Genomic DNA, 23,755 nt, shown 5'->3' with positions numbered 1-23,755 from the left:
AGGACAGAAAAATAGTCAAATAAAAACAAGTTAGTTTTTGTACCTGGTGGTTGCAACAAACAGACACCATTGAAGGTAATCAGAAGTGAGGAACAGAAAATGAAATAATTATTTTAATGTTTAGAGCAGCAGGAACTCCGAGAGGCTACAGGCGCATCAGTGAGTTTGAGGCCGCTGCGCAGGGGGAGGGGGAGAGGGCTGAAGCAGAAACTACCGTTGTTAAAAGAAATGTGTTTAACTTTGAAAATGTGGGCGCAATTTTAATTGTCAAAAACTCCAGCGAACCATTAGTTCATTTTGCTCAAATAGAAATTGAGGCCTGCCTCCAATTCTGGTCCTCCATCCAATAAAGGCCTGGAGCTTGATGAGCTTGAGTCAAATACAGGCCCGGGCCTGTATTCGAGGATTTACGGTGTGCACGCACGCACGCACGCACGCGCACACACACACACACACACACACACACACACACACACACACACACACACACACACACACATAAACTGAGAACAAGAAATTCCTCATAAAAATATTCACAATCTACTTGTTTTATATTTAAATACCCTAGTAATCCATTCCTCACCATTCTGAATCCCAAAAAGGAAGAGGCCTGGCTGCCGAGGCTGGCTGGGCTGACTGATGTTTCCATTAACAGTGTGCTGAAACAGACTTCTTGGTTGTTGGACAGGGGAGGTGGTGGTTGTCTGGAGGTTGGCTACACTATTCTGTGAGGCAAACATGGCTGACTGTGCAAGCTCCTGAGCGGCCAGTTCCCCCTGCAGAGAGGCCATATTGGACTGAGGTATGAAGAGGCCAACAGACTCTTCTTGTCCATTGTTAGCGCCGCTAACCAACATCATTGGCTGTTGCTCCTGAAACATGACCTGCTGCTGTGGATCAGCAGGGTTCCCTAAGGCCATGGGCTCAGGGCGGTTCTGCTGGTCTACTGTGACCATGCTGGCTTGGGAGAAGAGTAGGGAGGGGTTCTGAGACTCCTGTGAAACTAAACTGCTGCTCGTCATAGGAGGCATTTGGCCTTGACTGGGGAACAGGAGGTTGGAGGCCTGGGGTGGTGTGGACAAACTATTGGTGCAAAACATTAGTCCAGGTTGCTGCTGTTGGCCTGGAGGGAGCGTGTTTGGAGATGAATGTGGGGACATGGTCTGGAAAAGGGATGTCTGCTGGGCTGGTTGTGGTGGAGGCTGGAGGGGCTGTTGCTGTTCCATGGGGCTTCCTTGTTGGATGGGGGACATCTGGGCCCCCATTTGTAGATTGCTAACATTTGCAGCACCACAATCAGTCTGAAACACCGATTGTGGCTCAGGGGAAGAAGACTGCAGAGCATTTAGAAAGGCCAGCTGTTGCTGCTGCTGCTGTTGAGAATTACCACCTGAAAGTTGAGTTGGAAGAGAAGCTGGGGGCAGATAAAGTCCTGGGTTTGAGGGTTGTTGCTCTGGAGACTGTAGTACAGTCATGGTGTTTTGGAAAATAGCAGCCTGGACCTGTTCTTGGGTCGCTTTCTGGAACAGAGCCCCCTGTGGATTTTGTGTCTCAGACAAAGGGCTGGGATTGTGGAACATGGGAGCTGGCGTGGGGGTCTGCTGCAGGAATCCAGTCTGCATAGAACAAAGATCGTTTGCCTGCTGGAAAAGAGCTGCTTGTTGCTGTTGCTGATTTTGTGGTGATGGCTGCTCTGATGGAAAAAGTGATGCCTGGTTTGTCACCACTCCTTGAGGTGAACTTTGATGCTCTGAGCTTTTAGCCTGGGATGCATCCTGAAACATGCCACACTGCATCTGGATCTGAGACTGGAAAAGCTGCAAATTCTCTAAAACTGAATGTTGCTGAATTTGCTGATTTTGGATCTGCTGTTGGTGCTGGATGTGCTGTTGCTGCTGCTGCTTGGTTATAGAGTTGTCAGACTGCAGCGTTAGGCCACAGAGTCCTTTAGCTTTAAGTTGTCTCACAGCCTCCTCCAGCTGAGCTACTTCATCTGGAGGGAACAGCGGCATCTGCTGCTCTTGGGGGGCAGGTTCTGCACACAGCCGTGCTGAGTTGCTACCTGACCTCTCCCGCATGAGACCTTCTCTGGGCTCTAGAAGGAACTGCTGTGGGCCCTGGGGGAGCAGTGACTCTGAAGGCAAGGAGTAAGAGCTGCTAACAGCAATGTCCTGCTTCTGGATGGTGGTTAAAGGCTCAGCGTTGGCAAAGGTGGGAACCTGGGCTTCATCAGCATCACCTGCAGGCTGGGACAGGATATTGTTGAACACTAGGTCTTCATTTAAATTTGCTGATGTTAAATCAGAGTTTTCCTGGGCTGAACAGAGGCCACCATTCTGCTGGAAACACAAGAGAACAGAAGACATAAAATGTAGGGATGCTCCGATTTGATCACGACTGGAAATCAGGCCAGATCACATGATTTTAAAAGGATCGGGAGGAAAAGATTGGATTTGACCTTTTAAAACAGCAAACATCGCATTTTACAGTTATCCTGAGATAGAGATTTTCAAACAAAATAACAATGGATTAGGGTTACTCTACATCAATATTATTTGTTTCTTGTACAAAAACTCAGTAACGTCACACAATTCACAGCAGGCAGGGATTCAGACACCAAGGTGCAGCTGTTAGCAGACAGGCTAACGCAGAGCTAACGTGTCTCCTGTATGTACGTCGATGGTGTCTCCCCAGGAGAGCTAGTGTCTTCAGCTTAGTAGTATTTAAAACTGGATACCAAAGGCAGAGCAACAGCCTCTTGTAATGTGTGTATACCAGGCATTAAACATGCTGGGAAAGACGCAGCTCCATTATTTGCTGCTTTCAAAACAGACTACTTTCATATTCGGCTTTTCCCTTTGGGTGTCAACAAAGCAAATCACCAGACTCCATTAACTCCCAGTTTGCCACCAACAGTACCGGTTCACAGCAAACTCAGACAAAAATGCGAAGCCAGCCGACAGAGAAAGATACGCTAATAAACAAACAGGAATTGCCAACAGACTGCAAAACGTCAGGTTACACCTCCTGCAGCCAGGCGCGCAGTTAGGTTGGGGGACCGGGGGGAGGGGGGAAGGGGGGGGGGGGGGTCTGTACCCCCCAGATTCAGATCGACCCTGATCCGTCCCCCGCACTAAGGTCAGAAAGAAAACAAAATCGAAGGTTAAGCGCTTGAAGCTCCCTTTTCCAATTACATTGAATGCAGCACGACGTAAACAAACACCAACTCCAGAGGCGCCAAAGTGGTTGCTGCTAGGACGCAGGATGAAGCGAAAAAGGCAAGCAACAATTGCTGAGTAGACCAACAGTGTAAGTAGGCGGGACCGATCTGTCTGTTTATGCACGTTGGTTACAATTTCAGTACATTGTTGTTGTCAGTGTTGGGACTTACTCGTTATAAGCGCCAAAGCCTCATTGCTGACTTTAAAAAGTCTCATCTACAAATATGATCCCTCATGAAGTTACCACTTTACATCAGAAGATAGTGGAGATGTGGAACCTTCAGGCTGAGCAAAGTTTTGGAGTTTTTAGAGTTAGAAAAACGCCTCCCGCCAAGAGGCTCCCAGTCAGGGAGAGGAGGAGACGCACGCAGCATGAAGAGCGCAAATATTAGATAAAATGTATAATTGCCAGCAGGTCTGGTCTTTGTTGACTGATCACTTTGTCTGGAAATGACTGACTCTGATTATAAAGAAGAATATTGACTCTGATGAAGAAATTCACTCATCCAGCCGGGAAGATTGACGCTGCTGCAGCATCAGACAGCTGGTGCTACACGAGAGGTGTGTGAACAAGCTCCAAACGTTGGGTTTGATGTTTGTTTAACCTTCTTTGGGATGTGATGGATGTAGAAATGATGGTAAAAACACAGCAAATGTGATAGACGTAGCGACAATGTAAAAAAAAAGGGGCAGATGCCGATGCGATATTTATGGAAGTCAAAGTGTGCCACATAATCATGAAAAAAGTAAAATATAAAATTTAAAAAGAGCTTTATATATTTACATATAAATTAAAACTTTCCAAATATAATGAAATTTTCTAAATAACGTAACAATACGAAGGAACATCTGCTGGTCAGGTTGAAAAGTTTGGGAATCACTGCTCTAAGTATAGGGTTGGGCATCGAGCATCGATTGGAACCGGTTCCAACTGTTAGTTTTTCCCGGAATCGTTCAAAGTTTTTTATTTCGATTCCTAGAATGCCGACTGGAAGAGGAATCCGCGGCCAATCTCTGTGAAAAATAAATGTGATCTGCAAATTGTGATCAACGCTTTTCAGAGCTGATAACACCAGCTGTCTGCGTGCAGCACGAGTCCCCCCTCCCCCCACCCGGATATAAACAAACGCGTCTGCCGGACTTTTACTCCGTAATGTAAACTTTAACTCCTGCAGCGTAGAGGAAACTTGTTAAAAGACGTCAACATGGTGGATTTAATAGAAGCTTTAAAGAACAAACTCTGGATGGTGTGAGGTGAGTTTGTCTCACTGCAGAAATAAAAACACACACGGATCGTCAGACGCAGCCGCTCACCAACACTCGTGTGTGTGAGTGTGAGCATCAGAAGGCTGAACACTAACCTGTAGAATAATTAAAGTCATCATGCTAGAGCAGCTTCTCTGTAGTGGACCACACCAGCTTCTGCCACAATAAATAATAATAATAATAATAAATCACACACAAAGTTGTGAACATTTTTATTTCCTTTCTGAACTATTTCTGTTGACAGTTTTAATGTTTAAAATCTGTTAGATTGTTACTGACAGCAGCTACATTTAAGTTTCACTTTCTGTTCTGACTGAATGCTGCTGCAGCGTGGAGGTGTAGTTCTCAGTCATCCTGGACATGATCATCCTGAGAGTTTTAGCTGGAAACAGCTGCACGTTTCTGGATATGTTGGAGACATTTAGCCTCTCATCCCAGAGGCTTCTTCCAGACTTTGGTTGTGGTCAGAAACAAACACACTGGTTGTGCTGCAAGTCCTTTTCTTTTTTTCTTTCTCCAAAACATGTTTTTGTCTAAATGAAGGTGATGTTATTGTTCATAGAATTAAAATTCATGTTGAAGTTAAGATTAATTCATCAAGTAGGACCTGTGGTTAGCTAGCTCATGTAAAACATGTCATGTCTAGAAAGAATCGGAATCGGGAATCGATAGGAACCGGAATTTTAACAAGGAATTGGAATCGGAATCGTTCAAAATCAAACGATGACCAACCCTATAAGTGAATATTGTTTTTAAATATTTGGGTAGTGTTGATCAGGCAGAGCTTTGTTGCCAGCGTTCCACTGCACAATGGCTTCATACACGTATATAATAGTGTTAGTTTTTTTGTAAACCTTTGGATGAAATTACACAAACTGACTGAGCTCTAATTAAGGCTCTTGCAATAGCTTGTGTATGTGTATGTGCGTGCGTGTGTGTGTGTGTGTGTATGTTTGGGGGAGGGTACGTTGGAACTTTGTCCCCCCAGTTTGAAAATCCTATCTGCGCCCCTGCCTGCAGCACCTGAGCTGTGCGGTAGCTACAGGTGTTGTGCAGGGAAAACTTAGCCTACCAGCCGAGACGCTGCATGCCTGCTCCGTCAACGGAATGCAAATCGCTAAATACAGCGGCATACTGAGGGAATAAACACATTAAAATAAGAGAAATGCTGCTACTTTTAAATATATTCATAATATAAACACATTTTTAAATCAGTGTACGTCCCAAAAAAGTGAAAGTGAAACTTAAAGGACAACTTGGATGCGTTTTCTTCTCATTTTAATGTTTTCCTGAAAAGTATCAGTTCGGGACCCTGTATCGGCAGATACTCAAAATCAAACTACTTTCAATCGGATCGGGAGCAAAAAATAAATAAATACGTGATCGGAACATCCTTAATAAAATGTGTTTCTTTATGCATCATGTTGTTTTCATTTAGAAAGTTTAGTCCATCAAAACAAAAATAAAAAGAAGCTTCTCTTCAGGGCAACATAAATGCAAACTAAACATTCATCTAATTTCCAAATTAAATCTGATTTAAATTTAAAATGAACACAATGATAACAAGGTGCTAAAGTCCACCGATCAATAAGTTACCTCAAACACTCCAGAGGACTGAAGGTTGCTTGTCACCTCCATTGGAGTGATTTCTTCCCTCTTCACTAAAGGCAACATGGAAGGCATCAAGGCACTGTCTACAACTGCAGGAGCAAAAGCAAAAGATGTTGTTCTGACAGCTTTATTAAATCAAATTATTAGAAAATAAAAGGATTTTCTGAACTAAAACAATCAATAACCTTTAATGTCATCAAAAGTACAATTCTTCACTGGAGAGGGCACCTCCTGTTTCACTGGAACATCCTTTTTCACTGCATGAGTGTCTGCAAAGCAAGAAAATAAGCAAATATTTGGTTTGGCTGCTTAGGTTTGCGATGACTTAGGTAAACTGTAGGTGGCAGTGGTGTCAAATAACGAACATCAACATAAGAAAGCCTCTGCAGATTTATTACTGGACACCTCTACAAGCACTTCACTTTAAAAAGGGAGAATGTTGTATTTTGTATTTTTCACATGCACAGAAAAGATATATACTTTATTATAAATGTGTTAATTACTATGTTACATTTTATCTCCCCAAGTAACCAAAAACCTAATTTTAAACAATATTACAATGACATTATTACATAAAATTGATAAGTGGATCGCTAAACGAAAAGGCTTTAAAAAAATTAATTCTTGCACTACCTAATTTATTAGAATGTAACATTTCTATAGTGCACCCACATGTTGTATACAATTTGTGTCCTTGCACACTTATACCTGTGTTCAATAAAGGTTTGAAAAAACAAAGAACAAAGAAAGAAAGCATCTGTATGTAAGTGTAAAATAAATGTTCTCAGTTTGGTTAAATATACATGAGTTAGTGTGAGTAAATCTAAAAGCAGCTTTGATTATCAGCCAAGTGCTAACACGGACTCAAACAAACCTGCATCTGGAGTGTATGTAAATGGCTGAACATCATGGGACCGCCCAGCATTTGTCACCACATAGACACCCACACACACCGGACCGCTGATAGCTTGTTTCTGATATGGGGGTACTTTCACTATCAGGTGATTCTTGGTGAGGATCACACATAAAAATAAATTAAATCAGCAAAAACACAAACAAAACAGCACAATAAATTTACAAAAACTAAGAAATCTTAAGGAAAGCTGCAAATCGGAGCCGTGAGTTGATAAGAGAAACAGAAAAAATATTAAATACGAATATAAAATTGCGCTGAAGAGCAGTTTATAATGTGCATTTAGTAACCAAAAGTTATTTGAAAGTTGTGATCATAAGCATAAATTAGCCTAAAGTTTAAACAAAGGAAAAAACAGAATAAACATTTTTCTATCATATACAGAGCACTAACAGGGAACATTAAAAAAAGAAACTTTCCTGACAACAGATTCACCCGTTTACTTATTCCTGATCATTTTATTTACGAGGGCAAAGGTTTAATCCAGATTAATAAAACTCACTTGGCAAACCCCCTGAGACTGAATGTAATTAGGTCAGAACACAATGAAACTACTCAAACCTTTGAACAAGAAGCCATTTAAGATGATTACATCTGACCCCACACAACACAGAGGTAGTTCTGTCTTTTCAATACTAATCACTATTAATCATTGAGCAGCAGAGTAATAATGGCATTTCACCTGGTGAAACAACTCCATGTCAATTTCAGCCTCTGCCTTCCACGACTGCTCGTCTGGAACAAGGAGAAAGTGTTGTGACTGGGAATTAAATCTCACTAAATTTGGATTATCCTCACATATCCAAACGCGTCACAAAGTCTGCTTTCTCACCAGAGATGTTTTCTTGGAATACGACTTTAGTGTCTTTCAAAAAGTTCTTGCCAATGATAAAGACTTCTTCTCCACCTCTCACTGTGCAACTGTGTAGTGACTTCTTCAGTATCTCAGGCAGTCCTGCAGGCTGAGCTGCAGACAGAGGGGTGCACAACACGGTTAAGGCTAATTAATGGTACCACGTTTTATGTTCAAACGTTTGTCGTCTAATCTCAGTAATAGAAATGCAATTGCGATAAGGATCTGGAAAAAAAAAAGAAACCATACTTCTTTTTTTGTTTCTTAAAGGTGTTGAACACTCTTTTAATCAATACATTTGGAGTGATCTCTAGTAGCAATGAATGCCTTGTAAGTCATACTCTGGGGACAAAAAGCTCTGTGCACCAGTTTAAGGAACTAGAAAATTGTCACATCAAAGAGAATTTCAGATGGCACGATTTGGACTCTTATTTCTTGATATTAGGACATTTCACCTCAGGTTGGTTAACGGTAATGCGACTACCACTGACTGTTTGCTTTGAAATGCTGATGTTTCATTTCTACAAGTAACACAAGCCTGGAGGAGTTCTGCTGTGTGGTAGAGTTGCTAATGCTTACAGTTAGCGTCTACTAGCTGAGATGTTCTCTGCTGTTTGCTGGACGCTAAACCAACAACAGCTCTCCCTGTCATGAGCCACAGTGGGTGAATCCATGAATGTTAAGTTACAGCATGATGTAGATCTGTCAAGCTTTTCAAACACTAAAGTTTCATCATCTATTTTCTATCAGACGCTAATGCTGGAGATAGGTGTAGGAGACTATTTTCAAGTTCAGTCTAAATGAAAAACACAGTAGTGACAGATTACAATCAGAAATAATCATTAAAATGTTTTTTTTGTGTGTTCTACACCTTTAAAGACTTTTCATCTACTGTATAACTAGGCTTTTATCTAAATCTTAGAGGGGGTGTGACTTAAAACTCAAACTGTCCACGATGGGGTACTTGTTTGGTTTCCAGTTAGATGTCTCGTTAATCCAGTGGATGAGTGAGTGTTTTAGGTTGTTTAAGTTATTGCTGGAATAATCACGAACCCACTTGTCCCTGCTGAGAGTCTTTGGCTCGTTGACACTTGTGGTTTGTTTATGCCAGACATTTTAGGCACATGCTTCAAAGTCTGAGTGGAGATGAGACTACCTGTGAGGAGGAGCTAAAGCTGTATTGTAGGTATTAAAATAGATGAAACCCGAGGCCACCTCCTCTGTTCAGTGTTTGTTTTTCCCCTTTAACTCATAACTTCTATCTCTCCTCTTACAAACGCTTTGTCTTCTCAGTCTAGAAAATGTGTATGTTACAGCCCTCAAATCGTTGTCCATTGTCCTTGAGATGTAAGCAGACAGCTGAATCTTGACCCGAGGGAACTAACTCTCCTGCTTTGTGCCATGTGTCTGTGGAAAAAGTTACGTTTCTCTAACAAATTTTAAACACAAAACTCAAATGGTCATCAGAACTGAAGAGGCCTTTTTGACTGAAGGTGGAACGTTGCTGAGAAACAGGAAAAGATACAAAACAATTAAACAATATCTTGATTTTAGCTTTAGCTAAGGCTTCGAAAACACCACATAAATATAAAGTTATACTGCTAGTAGCTAGAATTTAGCCTTTATAGCATTTTAGCTTTATAACTTTTTATTTACAGAACTCAGTAAATCAAACTTTTATTCAATTAATCATGATCAATTTTATTCAATTAATCATGATCAAATTTAGTGTGACTCAGGAGATTGGTCTGTCCGTTTATTTTCGAGTTCATGTTTTAGGTTTAAGTAAGGAACCTAACAAATATAATACTATACCAAATAAAAGAAAAACCAGATAGAATGTACTTTAACTATTAGTATCAATATCTATAATCTAGTAAAATAAACATTTATAATATTTGGATAGATCTTGTGTCAGGGGTTTAAGTGGTTAAAGGACCTTAAAGTAATGAAAAATGCAACAAAAAACTGGTTGGTTTCCTGTAAACCAGCCATTAACCTTTAAGGGGCATTGATAAACGGTTAAAGAAATTTTGGAAAACGTGCATCCCAAACACATGCACACACACATGCTCACACATTTGCAGACACAAACCTGGGGGTGAATAATTATTTTGGTTTGTTTTGTGGAAAGACATTTCCCTGTTTTGCATGCCGACTCTATGTAAACATCAGCAGATGTCTACACACCTCCATTGTTTTGTCATTTCCCTTCCTTTCCCCTCAGCTACTCTCAAAGCTGTGCTCCTAAATCCACAAGCTCAGGTTCTTTCTTAGCGCTCTGAGCGTCCTTCCTGTTTGTGAAATCAGCCCCACCCTCATATTGTAAGAATTATTAAAGAAGCAAATCTGATGGCATGTTTCTACACTGCCTCTCAACATGGACATCAAAAGAAAACTCTCTACCGACCACTGGATAATTGAGAAATGGGACCAGAAAAGGTTTATTGTTAATCATTGACTAAGTGGGTTTTAGGTCATCTATCTGTTTTCCCTCATTCAGCTGTTGAACCTTTGCTCTGCTGCTTTGATAGTTTTCTATATGAGTAATTGTCTTTACAGTGTAGCATAATCTCAACAATCTACAGATTTATTGTAAATTTTCCCCATTTACTTCTGCTTCACAAATAACCATTTTTGCAGTGATGAATGCCGAGACATGACTTACTACACAAAATTGGAGAAGAGGGAGTCTGTAGTGTGAGCACTGATCCATCTGAACGAGGAATGTTGACTCGAAACACCAGTCGAGCACGCGTGCTTTTCTTCTTTGACCCCGCCACACCAATGCGAGCCTCAACGTCAGCGTTACGAAGCTTTAAGATCCCAACGCAGTCAACCCTGAATAAAGAGAGGATGTCGACTCAGATGTGCCTAAACTCGTTTCAGCTTCCAGTTTCAATAACATTCTTTAAGGTATTCACTAAATTAGCAGCTCTTTACAAGATGTAATACCTCAGCATGTCACTACAGTAAGTTATATCCCCCCAAGGGAAAGAAAATTTATTAGAACACCCATCAACTCGCTCATATCCATAAGGAGATTGCTCTTATAGACAACAGGTTTGGCATTAGAACACAAAAACCAACATTTGGGCTTTAAAATGCAAAAATAAGGCTAAGAAAATATGAGGAAAATGCACATACGATAGTGTCATGTTGGTGCTTGGCTCAAGGGGGACCTCGATGACAGTTGTGCCGTCAATGTTAACCTCCTTGCAGGCTGTGGTGTTGCGACCAGTTACTCTGCAAGCTTGATAAAATCCATGAGGCTTCACACGTCCAGCATCGTTGCCCACAAACACCTGCAAGACCACGTGCTCGTTTACGCCTTCCAGCTGCACAAAGGGAAGGCATAATGAGACACAAGAAAATGAATCTCCTCACCAAGAGTGCAGGTCTCTAATGAGACACATCATCAACTTCAGTCTAACAACACACTGTTTCTACAACTCTAGTTGTACACACATTTTTGAAAACACATAGCAATGTCTGCAGTTGTTAGCTTGAATTCAAACAAGGCCTAAATCGTTCCACCTCCATTATCGCAATCATAGAAACAGAGTCATGGTTTTAAACTGTACCTTTATAGTAGGAAAGCCCTGCTGGGTGCGATCCTTTACAGATCCCCTGCTACCTTCAGTTAAGTAGCGAGCACGGTGCTGGGTCTCGGGCTGGATGAGGATTTTAAGCTCCTTCCCCTCACATTTCGGTGGGAAGTGCATTGAAAGGGTTCCTCTTTTCTGATTAGTTGTCTTAGTATCATCAGAGCTGTAACAAACCACAGTAATAAAGTTACTTCTAAAATTTCAATCCCTACTGTTGTAGATCTAATCTAGGTGGCAATATTTCACAGTTTAGGTCATTTGAGTGTGTTTGTGAAAGCGAGTGAAATTTATCAGGGGTTTTGCTTTTATTCTAACTGTTGCTAGAAAAACCTTTCTGCTGTTGCCATGGTGCTCTGAGCAATGTAGATTTAAGAGGCCCTCCATCAGCCAAGCATTTTCTAACCCCAGCTCTTAAAACGTTCAGAGTTATCTGTTTATTTAATCTGCTCTGCTTATCCTAGGTCTTTGAGAGAGGCTCTGTGATTCACTGTGGCTGACCATTGTTTGTACTTCAGAATCCTGCTCCTCCCCTCCTCTGATCTAGCCGCTCTCCTTCAGTCTAATGTGGGAAATATGGAACCAAAGTAGTATGTTAAAGATTTCCATCTGTTGGTGAGGGTCAGTGTGCTTCTAGATAATATCTGCAGTGTCAAATGAATGCTTAGGATGATGTAAATGGAAGATAAAAAAAGAAAAGGAAAAGCTGAGTGAAAGTATTTTGAACTACAAACCTTCCTTTCATTCCAGCTTTGCTGTCGGGGCCGAGTTGTGACAGAACAAAGTGTGGACCTTTGGCGCTGTCTGCATCAAACACGTCCATGTTGGTCTTTGCAGAAGACACAGACTTAGGGCCCGGTCTTTGGCGAGGGGTACGCTTGCGGGACTTTCGTGGCACCTCTGTGTTGTCGTTGTAAGAGGAAGTGCTCATATTGCTGAAGTTGGACACAGAGTCTTCCATCCAGATGCTGTTGCTTTGCTCTAAGTCCTGGGGCGCCGGATCTTGGCAGGACATGTGGCTGTCATCAAACAGGTCATGTGGAGGCGGGGAGATATTCAGAATGGTGTGGCGCTTGGATGGGGTCAGCTGATGATGCAGTTGGCTGTCCAGGGATGTAGCAACCCTTCCACCTCCAACCTCTCCGCTGCCTTTGCCATTTCCACTGTTGCTGCTTTTCCCATTCCCACCGTCCGCTCCAGCCATCTCTGGTACAACTCTGCTGCTCCTGATGTCCTCTGGATCAACATTTCTGTTGTCAAATGGGTTCTGGTCACTGGGTAAAGTGCTGGAATGCATGCTAGTGCTGGTAGAAGTGGAAAAAGCACTGCGAGGCCCTTCCTTGGTCAGAGAAGTGGACATGGCATCTACGGTATAAATAATTAGAAAGTGAATATAGGCATCTCAACCAGGGCAGGGTAGCACCTCATGTGAGCAGTAAAAATGTTCATATTTGTTAAGTTTAGTTGTCTTTTTTGCTTTTTGTTTATCAAAACACCCCCCTCATTCTCTCTAGTTTACATGTCGGGTGCTGAACATGTGTTAGCTTGTTTATGTGGAGTATCTTAATTATAATAAAGGCTAAATTCAAGATGGAAAGTAATTTGAAAGTTACTTACCGTTGTGTTTTTAACTAACTTGGAAAAACAGATTTTTCTTTTAGATTTTCTTATTTTCTTACTTTCTCACTTTATTTAACATTTAATTATTGGTCAAATAATATGTGGTATGCCAATTATTGGAGTTTTAATTTCTTTCTTTATTTTTGGGGGCTTTAAATGTAAGTTTAGTGACTGAAGAGTCCACAGAGACATAACAAACCAAGCGTCAGACCTATGAAGCAGAGAACTGCAGACCATTTTAATGCAGACACTCCCTGCTTCAGAAGGAACTTCCTGGAGTATAAAAGTGAGACAGCAAATGAGCAATAAAAGCTGAATAGCAAAAAAACATTCTGATTAAGAAAAATCATTATAATGTGGTGTCAGTTGTGACACCCACTTCTCCTTGGGCCTAAAAACAAAGGCTGCACCGGCATGCTGACACGGGTTTTCGGTTCCGACAGAAACGTCTCAGGGAAGGTACCAGAGGGGAGGCGTGAATGTTCCATGACAGGGTTTGCGCTCAAAACCTAGCTTGCTCTGGCGATTCGCTATAGCAGCTTCAATCATGAAAAAATCTGAAAGCAGAGGCAGACCTTTCTGCTACGCTATATGTGCTAAAACAAATTTCCTCAACATGGTTTACAAGACTCATCTGGTTAAATAAAATTAAAAAACTAAAAACAAGACCTTAATTTTTTAAAAACACTTTAATAATGATGCTCAACAAACAGGCCAAAGCACTGAGTAAACATGCTGCACAATCCAGCTGTTTGTGTGGCAAGTGACTGTAGACTCACTAACAAAATCATAGCAGGCCAGAACAGGCAGCAGACATGTTTAGTTGACTCGATTCGCCAACACGAACACCCTTCATGAGCTTTTCGGTTTTTTCTCCTCACATTTAGAAAATCAAAGAGCAGCAGTCTGCTTGTTAGACAGGTTTTCTTGCTAAATGCAAGTGTTTATGTTCACCTAAAGGTATAGACTGTTGAAGGAGTAGTGTATTTTTTTCTTTTGACTGGGGCAGGATCGGTCCTGCTTGCAGAGGGGAAATAAGGATGGGAGACGCATGATCCTACCTGATGCTAGAAGAGCTGAGGGGAGAGGCCCTGCCTCTCCATCACTCTTTTGACTCATGACTTCTGGACTCTGATGGAGTGAAGGCCTGCAGCTCTCTGGGAAGAAGCTCATACACTGACTCTGTTGTGAGAGTAGGGGGACCAATAAAAGTATTAAGATGACTTATTAACAGGAATTCAACAGTTTTTTTCTTTTTTCTTTTCCTTTTGGGAATATGAAGAATAATGATTCCACTGTGCCTGCTGGATCACTAAGTCGCTGACAGGAAACATAAAAATGACAGAAAACAAGGTTGCTTTATGTTGAATTTGTTATCAATAGTTATACAATAATAATAGAAAGTTATTATGTAACCTTAAAAACATTCCCATGACTCGGCAGTTAAGATAATTTGATAAAGGGCAAAGAAATCACCAGGATAATAGGGTAATATCTGTGAGAACAATGTGCCCTATCATCGTTTGGATGTCGAACAGGTTTCTCCTTCAGTATTGGTGCCAAGGTTTAAAACAGAATGCAAACATGCACAGTCAAGTTACACCTCTATCTGCATTAGTTAAAGAAACAAAGCAGGTGTTGGGATGACTCAGGTTTTTTCACAATAACAGTTTGGTTCAGAATTTCAAACTGAACTCAAGATAGTTTAAATAAATACTGGAAAGAATCCCAACAACAGATCGTTGCCGTAATCCAAAAAGAACATTCTACTACTGATATCACACTTCTCTGTAACACTTAAAGCGCAAGTCACCCCCAAATTAACTTTTTTTGCTGATAAAATATAAATGAGTGTCTAATCGTGCAATAGACACGTGTAGTCAACAATTTGGCACTTTAGTGCATCTTTGTTAAAATTTTAATATTCTGCCTAAAACTGTCAGTGCTGCGCCATCGTCAGGTAAAAACTCTGCACTACATTTGAATTTAAATTTGCCACCGCTATTGGCTAAGAGGTACACTGTGGCAATAGCCGGCCCGGTACATTATGTCACAATGCCGTTGTGAGCCTGTTTGTGTGTATTTGTTAGTGGCTCCGCCCTCTCGGTCTGCCAGGCAACAGAATTTGTTGCATTTTTCAAACATGAAGTGGGAGTGGAGTGAATTTCTTGTAGGGGTTGACTTGCTCTTTAAAAGCTGGGCTGGACGGCAATTCAATAGTTCAATATATCTATCGACAGACATGTGGTGCGACAGGAAAAAAATGGGTTGATAAAACTTTGATTAAAAAAAAAAGTTTCCTTTTGTTTAATCATAACCTATCAGGTAGCAGCAAACTAGACTCACTACTTACTCCTAACCAATCAAAACCAGATTAGGGCACACTATGTCACCAGGCCCTCCCCTCTAAAACCAAAACAGAGCACGAGGCAGCAAGATGTTGCAGCGGGAAGAGGCGGAGAAAAAGTAAAAATACCAAAAATAATATGGCCAGGGATGCACGTAAATATATATTCTATAATTAAAAAAAATTATTTTCAATAATTTTATATATCGATCAATATGGGAAAAAAGTATTGATATACTATTTTCTATATAGTCCAGGCCAGGCCCGGAGTGGCTAATCGGGAGGGTCTGGAGAATTCCCGGTGGGCCGCGCGATGTTTGGGCCGCATGGGCCGGTGCTCTCGTTTTTGTTTTTTATCATTTTATTTTTATTTTTTGGTGCCGGTGTTCAGTCATGGCACTGAGGCCGCCGGGCTGATCTCATACGCTCCTCCCGGCTGTCTCTACCTGCAGGCTGCAGCTCGTTTTTTTTTTTTTTTTCCCCCGTATGCGCCTGTGCGCACCACGTGACCACGCAGTTGACGGAAAGATGGAAAGTAGAGAGAGCAAGGGTGGTGCGGAGAAGGCAAGAATTAAAAAGAGGAAAGCGCTGGAAACAGATGCAGCTAAATGTGCAAAAATGAGCACCTTTTTTTCTCAAACAAGCTTGCGGTCTTTAACTTCAAATGAAGATAAAACGGGTAAGGCAAGTCAAGATGTTAAACTTTACCGGCTGCAAATCACCATTCAAGTTAATTAAGCATCAATAATGAATTATATGGCGTCATGACATAACGTTATGTAATATAGTTAACAGTATGATGTGACTGATGCCACCAAACTGTCTTGTAGCCCCTCAGGGTCAAACACAAGATCCAGTAGGCCTAATAAGCACCAGGCAGAAACTCACCGTTCCAGAGCGGACATGTACAGGTAGGATTACTTACTGAGTCAGTGAACTGAATATTATTAAAATTAATATGATGAAGGCTATTTGTGTAGCCTGGCTCTATATGAAAGTGTCCTAAAATGCTAGATGATTCAGCATTGATCAGAAAGCATGTAAAAAAGGAAAATTAATGCTGAATTGTGACCATTTTCACACAATGTAGTGTCAGAAGAAGAGCCAGGAGCCAGCAGTGAGGGTATTGCTCCTGTTGGGATAGAAGGTGAGCCAACTCATGTGCAAACATCAGTTTCATTATAATAATTTTAATGTCCAAATAATAGTAGTGACCTGTTGTATTTTTATTAGTAAATGCACAAAGCCCACAACAGATCGCTATTAGAATGAAAGTAAAATGAAATAAGCCTGCATATTTTGCCATAGAAAATATTTTAATTGGTTACAAAAAATGTGTTTTCCATATCAAATGTGCTAAAGCTTTACAGATGATTATTTTAATTGTGTGCAGGTGAGTCTAGGGAAACTGGAAAAAGTGTGAAAGGGAGTGCTGAGTCATTTCATTTTAAAGGTTTGAAAATCTCAGAACAGCAGTTTGAACAGAAGGTAGATTGTTATATTGTTAGAGAATGTGTTGTAAAGAACAATGTTGGAGATGTGCACTGATGTTCAAATAAACCTACATTGTAAAGCAACTCTTTCTTGCACTGAATTACAAGGCTTTACCGAGTAGTGTGCTTTTGTAGACTATACATATAAAGTTCTAACATGATTTTAATAATAATTCGTTAAGTGGGCCGGTCTGGGGTCTGAAACTCCAGGGCTGAAAATGTGTCCCACTCCGGCCCTGGTCCAGGCCTACCTAAAGTTCTCACTTCATGGGAAATAAGGGTATAAAAACAAACTCCGCATAGCCAGATAAATTATCTTTTACTCATACTACATGGAGACAGTACACTACTACACACAGGCATTACTAACACAGTGGGCATTTGTCTTACACTTCAGTTTGGCACCCACATCACCTGTACCACAAAACAGTTAAGAGATTTAAGTGTGTTAGAGGCTGTCAGTGTTTTGACGTTCAAGCCTTAAACAAGAAAGGGTCTACAAAGGTCAGCCCATCTACGTCTTGTCACTCCAGAGACACACCCTGGGACTTTTTCCTTAGTTTGAAATGTGTAAATGTCAAGTGACATCACTTGAGGTGATCTAAGAGTTTGTGTGTCTAAAAAAAATGTATACGCACCTAGTTTGGTATTCAATAGATGTGCAAAAATGATGTTCATACTTAGCATGTGAAACTAATGCTGCAATAATTGCAGCATTTGAATAGATCTAAAATTTATTTTTATTATATCACCATATTTTGACTGTTTGGGGCATGAGAAAGATAAGTTTGTTAAACTCTTCAAAACTGAGAAACACCTTGCTCAACAATAAATCATCTGGTTGGTTTAATCAGTGAAATAAATAGCTAAAAATGTGCCTACCTTCTCAAATGTTACTTAATTGGGAACAGGCAATGCTGCAAGCCAGTGACATAGCCAGTAAAGACAAGACAGAAAGTCTCCAAACAGAAGGACTAGAGGAGCACGTTCCTGGCGTGGAATTTGTAATCTAATAAATCTTAAGTTTTCCAAACTGTCCGTTTTTCACGTTTTACAATTACATATAAAATAAAGGACGAACTGTATTTAGGCCACTTTTGCTCCTGTGTGATGTGATGGAGAGACGGGAAAAAGGGGAGGCGACACGTTTTGATGAGCTCAGGAGAAGAGGTCCACTGCAATATAGGGAAATCCAATATCTACTTTTTAGGAGAATAACCTTTTTGTAAGTTTATTTGACTAGAACCACCGTAGGTTGGTCTCCCTTTCAACCAACGTCAGCAGAACGTATGCAAGTAGCTGCATGTTCCTCTGCAATAAAGTTGCAATTGTTTAAGCAAGATTCTAAAAAGGCAAAAATAATATATGAATGAGTACTCTTCACTTTGTTAATTAAAATTTATAAAATAAGAAATACTATGTAAAGTGTGGTGATAACCTAAAATATTCATAAATGTACAGAAAAGTTATTATTTTGTGTTATATCCTCTTAGAGAATAAAAATTATAGCATTAAAAAAATTCTATTTTGTTCAATTTAGATCCTTTTAATTATTCAGGAACTTAGCTTTATTTCATTTTTTATATTCTTTTTCAGTTTCAGAAAGAATCAAGATTTATTTCTAAATATATAAGGTCTTTTTTATTCCTCAAAGTTTTTCCCAAAAAGCACCAAATTAAAGCGCCTATCTCAGAAGGATGAATCTGTTAAGGCATAGTGATAACTTATTTGAGGAGACATGCTTTTTGTCAAATTGCATAGCCCTGTAAGAAAAAAAAAAGTGTTTATATGAAGTTTTTGTAAACAAAAAATATATCCCATATGGGCATTTCAAATTATATCTGTGCATGTTTTCTTATAGCATATTTCCTAAACAAATATAGTCAAACATGGCTCTGAATAAAACTTGTGAACAAGCAAAGACGGAATAAAAAATGTTGACAAAACTTCAAATTAAAAGATCTTACAATCGAAAGGAGGAGGATTTACAAACAAGGTCTTCCCTGTCTTCTCTGCCTAAGGAGCCAATGTGTCACAAGGATTGGGGGGGGGGGGGGGGGGGTAGCATGACAGTAGCATGACAACACTTTTACTAGCAGACTGATTCATCTTCCAAATATTATGGTATGAACTAAGATCGGCCATTACAGTCGCCTGACTCTTTTCTCTGCCAGCTTTAATTACTGGCAGCTGAGTCCCAGGGGTTGGTGTGTATATATCAGATACTTAACCCTCCCATTGTTACCACTCGCTGTGCACCATAGACAAACCTGGATTTTACTGAAACCAACCCATGCCTCTTCATTTCCAAAGCCCTGCAGTCTCTTATAGCTTGCTTTTAGAAGAGCAGGACACCCTGGATCCTATAAACAGATTTAAAACTAGAACCAGCAAACTGCTTTAACTCACTCTGACCCCCACACAGAGGGATCTAGTGTGCTGCTTATTGGCCATGGTCTGCAAACAAAAAAGTGCACATATGCATGCATACATATGCACAAAAACATCCAACACCATGCCCACAAAAACATCTCATCAACATCTGCATGTACATTGTAAATCTACAGTCTTTTAAGGGTTTACCGAGTGGCTACACATGCAGCAACATGTGCTCCAAGTGAAAAGCCCTTCCAGTAAACAGATCGCCAACCGCATAGACAGAAAATATGCACTCTCTTCTCAGAGCAGTGGTCTCGAATCACTGGCTGGCCTGTTCAAAGTGTTTCCACAGTGCCAATGACGTTTTTGGGGACAGAAAAGAAAAAAAGTTTGTTTGTTTCCTCTGAAGCAGACACGGTGCAGTTCTTTATTTACACGTGACAACACTGACTCTTTCACACAGGAGCAAACAAAAATAAATGAGAAAAACTCAGCCTCCCTATTTAGCTGGAAAAATGAATCATATTGACTCACACACCACTTTTATGTTTTGATTTTACTCCAAGACTCGTCGTGTTGTGCAGACCACTGACCACACAGAAAAACCATTCATTTTTTCTTCCCCCCATATGTGATGATCAAAATAACAGAACAAAATCTGACCAAAAATCTTTTAAACAAATACCTTTCTGTTAGGTTTGATCAGGTCTGTTCATGTTATAATTACAGCTTAATAAGCATCAAGTGAGGTCAATTTAACTGTTTTTGTATCACCAAATCTCATAAAAAATGACAAAAAAAGATCCCAAGGTAAGAGATTCTGCATAATTGACTAATAATATTGTTTTTTCACACCCACAAAATGCCTTGTGATGTGTTTATATAATATTTAATATAGGCTGTAAGTAAAAAAAAGGAGGCACTCACCATGTGAATGGCAGGACTTACATTCCCATTCATTTCCCTCAAATTCCTGCTGCTTGCTCCTACTAGCCCTGGCACCTGGGGCGTGGCACTGGGTTTTTTGCTGAGTGAGTGATTTAACTCCTCTCTGCACCCCCTCCTCCACTCCACCCACTCCTCTCTCTCTCTGTCTTGTTTATTGAGCTGACACTTTTCTACTCTACACCTTGCTCAACAGGTTAGAGGTATTGTCATGTGGAATCCTGTCAAGCAGAATCAAAACAGTAGCGTAACGGAGTATGAAAAATTGTAGCCGCACTGTTACACACAACGGACCCGTCTGAACTTAGCAGGATGTGATTGCGAAGGACAGGCTTGGGCTCAACTTGCCTTGGGAGATTATTTCAAGCAGTGAAGGAAAAAAGCAGAGAAGGGGCTGGCACCTGCAGCAAACCATGTACAACAACCCTGAAATGTTTACAGCCAAGCCTACACAAAGGCTGCCAGGAACTCCATAGCAACACAGATTTCTTCTGAGTCTTTCTGTCTCTTGTGTGCAAACTTGACAAAAACAAGGAAATAAAACCTGATTTTTCCACCTTTAGATAACAACCAGGGCATCGAGAACATTAAATAATTGCATGATATAAACATGATGCCCTGCATTTTTGGCTACCAAAAAAAAAACATGAACCATTTAAATCAGTAAAGGGCTAGTAAGGAATAACTGTAAAGTGTGACATATTGTCTCTGAGATTGAACATGAACATATAACCATGTTTCTCTAAAGTAAACTATTATAAGTTGGTCATTTTTCTGACTGCAGCTGAACTGTCAGTAGGGTTGATAAATGTGAAATTGCTGCATACAAATCTTCCTCAAACAAATGGAAAAACTGCGAGTTTGTGCAAAAATTAAACAAATCTATTGCTACTTAAAAATAACTTGTGATCATTTAAACTGGCTACAGTTGGTTACAGCAGAGGTAAATGATTGAAAACTGAACTATTCCAACACCTTCTGTACATTCATTCTGTGTATATTTTCAACTTGCATTTCTTGGTTCTTTTTAAACACAGAAAGTGTTTAAAGAGCAAGTCACCCCCAAATAAACTTTTTTTTGCTGATAAACTAAATAAACGAGTGTCTAATCGTGCTGCAGACACGTGTCGTCAATAATTTGGCACTTCAGTGCATCTTAGTTAAAATTTAAATATTCTGCCTAAAACTGGCAGTGTTGTGCCGTTGTCAGGTAAAAACTCTGCACTGTATTTTAATTTAAATCTGCCACCGCTATTGGCTAAGAAGTATGCTATGATGTAAACTGGTACATTATGATGTCACAATGCTGTCGTGAGCCTGAGTGTGTGTGTATTTGTTAGCGGCTCCGCCCTCTCGGTCTGCCAGGCAACAGCATGTGTTGCATTTTTCAAACATGAAGTGGGAGTGGAGTTAGACTCTGGTAGGGGTTGACTTGCTCTTTAAATGCATAAATGCATGAATTATTCCAAGCTGTGTTCAACAGTTCAAAGTCTGACACTGGTTTCAGTTTTACGTTGTGCTCAATGGGTTTCGTTAAATTGTTTATGAGTGGAAGATTGTTCCATGTTATATAGGATATATATAATTATAGCTTACAAAATCTAAAAGCACTAAGAAAGTTTTCCTCTTCATCAGGTTTCATTATTTTATTAGACTGTGATCAGGCTTCGATGTGATAGTTGGAAAAAAGTTATATATGACATAAATTGAAGTCACTTATATATGTTAATTTATTGAATCAAAAATAATGGGTCAAAAAGGATTTACATCAAGACCTCCATTGATTATCTTTAGACCACTGTGGAAAAGGAGACCTGTACTAAGTCACATTTTTGCATTAAAGACCAAGGTCATTTTTTTCTTCCAACACATTTGCAGTGGTCTCTAGTATAAATTAATGTCTTGTGAGTCAATCTCTGAGGAAAAAAAGCTCTCACGCTCTCGTTTCAGAAACTAGAAGTGAGCCACAACCAGGTTGAGCTGAAGACGGCAGGATTTACTTTTTCGTGACATTCAGACATCTCACCTTTGATGGCAAACAGCAACAAAACTCAGTTTGCTCTGCAACATGGATGTTTTATTTCCATAAATAACACAAGCCTGAAGGAGTTCTGCCATGTTGTGGAGTTGCTAATGCTAACGGTTAACTTCTACTAGTCAACATGTGCTCTGCTCTTTCCTGGGCGCTAAATCAACAAAGCATTCCCGTCACGACCCAAGATGGGTGAATCCATCCATCCACTCATTTTCATCCGTTTATCCGGAGTCGCGGGGGCAGTAGCCTAAGTCAAGAGGCCCTGACTTCCCTCTCCCCAGCCACTTGGGCCAGCTCCTCCGGGGGGATCCTAAGGCATCTCCTGGCCAGCCGTGAGATAGTCTCCTCACCAGATGTCCGAGCCACCTCAACTGGCTCCTCTCGATGTGGCGGAGCAGCGAATCTACTCTGAGCCCCTCCCGGATGATCGAGCTTCTCATCCACCCTATCTCTATGGGAAAGCCCAGCCACTCTGTGGAGAAAACTCATTTCAGCCACTTGTATTCGCGATCTCGTTCTTTCGGTCACTACCCAAAGCTCATGACCATAGCTGAGGGTAGGAACGTAGATTGACCGGTAAATTGAAAGCTTCGCCTTCGGACTCAGCTCTCTCTTCACCACGACAGACCAGTACAATGCCCGCATCACTGCAGATGCAGCACCAATCCACCTATCGATCTCACGCTCCAGTTTTCCCTCACTCGTGAACAAGACCCCAAGATACTTAAACTCCTCCACTTGGGGCAGGACATCATCCCTGACCTGAAGAAGGCATTCTACCCTTTTCCGAATCAAGACCATGGTCTCAGATTTAGAGGAGCTGATTCTCATCCCAGCTGCTTCACACTCGGCTGCAAACCACTCCAGCGAAAGTTGAAGATCAGATTCTGATGAAGCCAACAGGACCTCATCATCTGCAAAAAGCAGAAACCTGATCATCAGGCCACCAAAACAGATGCCCTCAACATCTTGGCTGCACCTTGAAATCCTGTCCATAAAGGTTATGAACAGAATCGGTGACAAAGGGCAGCCTTGGCGGAGTCCAACTCTCAATGGGAACGAGCCCTACTTACTGCCGGCAATGCGGACCGAGCTCTGACACCGGTCATACAGGGACCTAACAGCCCATATCAGAGGGCCTAGTACTCCATACTCCCAGAGTACCACCCACAGGGTCCCCCAGGGGATGTGGTCAAATGCCTTCTCCAAATCCACAAAACACATGTAGATTGGTTGGGCAAATTCCCACGCACCCTCCAGGATCCCCCTAAGGGTATAGAGCTGGTCCAGTGTTCCATGGCCAGGACGAAAACCACATTCACAAGATGGGTGAATCCATGAATGCTAATTTGACATCATGATACATTAATGGTACTGGCATTTCTAATCAGAGTTTACACATCTATTTTCTGTTAGTGGCTAATGCAGGAAATATGGGTAGAAGATTAGTCTCACATTTAGCCTGCA

The 23,755-nt window shown here is 40.9% G+C and overlaps 1 protein-coding gene across 6 annotated transcripts in view; it reads right to left on the bottom strand.

The window, feature by feature from the left end:
• nfat5b (nuclear factor of activated T cells 5b) overlaps positions 1–23,755 on the bottom strand; it is a 56,702-nt gene that overhangs the window by 7,433 nt on the left and 25,514 nt on the right. For 2 of the 6 annotated variants that reach the window (XM_054732130.2, XM_015952960.3), the window contains 10 exons: positions 12,204–12,834; positions 11,449–11,635; positions 11,012–11,202; positions 10,533–10,705; positions 7,844–7,978; positions 7,694–7,746; positions 6,973–7,105; positions 6,284–6,367; positions 6,084–6,187; positions 584–2,339 (listed from right to left, as the gene is read on the bottom strand). In XM_054732130.2, coding sequence (XP_054588105.2) covers positions 584–2,339; positions 6,084–6,187; positions 6,284–6,367; positions 6,973–7,105; positions 7,694–7,746; positions 7,844–7,978; positions 10,533–10,705; positions 11,012–11,202; positions 11,449–11,635; positions 12,204–12,829 — 3,442 coding nt within the window. In that variant the 5' untranslated portion in view covers positions 12,830–12,834. Of the gene's footprint in view, positions 1–583; positions 2,340–6,083; positions 6,188–6,283; positions 6,368–6,972; positions 7,106–7,693; positions 7,747–7,843; positions 7,979–10,532; positions 10,706–11,011; positions 11,203–11,448; positions 11,636–12,203; positions 12,835–14,150; positions 18,987–20,235; positions 20,303–23,755 lie in introns of those variants that run through there. The other 4 variants (XM_015952962.3, XM_054732128.2, XM_054732129.2 and 1 more) reach the window with 4 other exon arrangements.

This window comes from Nothobranchius furzeri, chromosome 9 (genome assembly GCF_043380555.1).
Source record: "Nothobranchius furzeri strain GRZ-AD chromosome 9, NfurGRZ-RIMD1, whole genome shotgun sequence".
NCBI classification, from domain to species: Eukaryota; Metazoa; Chordata; class Actinopteri; order Cyprinodontiformes; family Nothobranchiidae; genus Nothobranchius; species Nothobranchius furzeri.
This window is presented reverse-complemented; position numbering and strand designations above follow the sequence as displayed.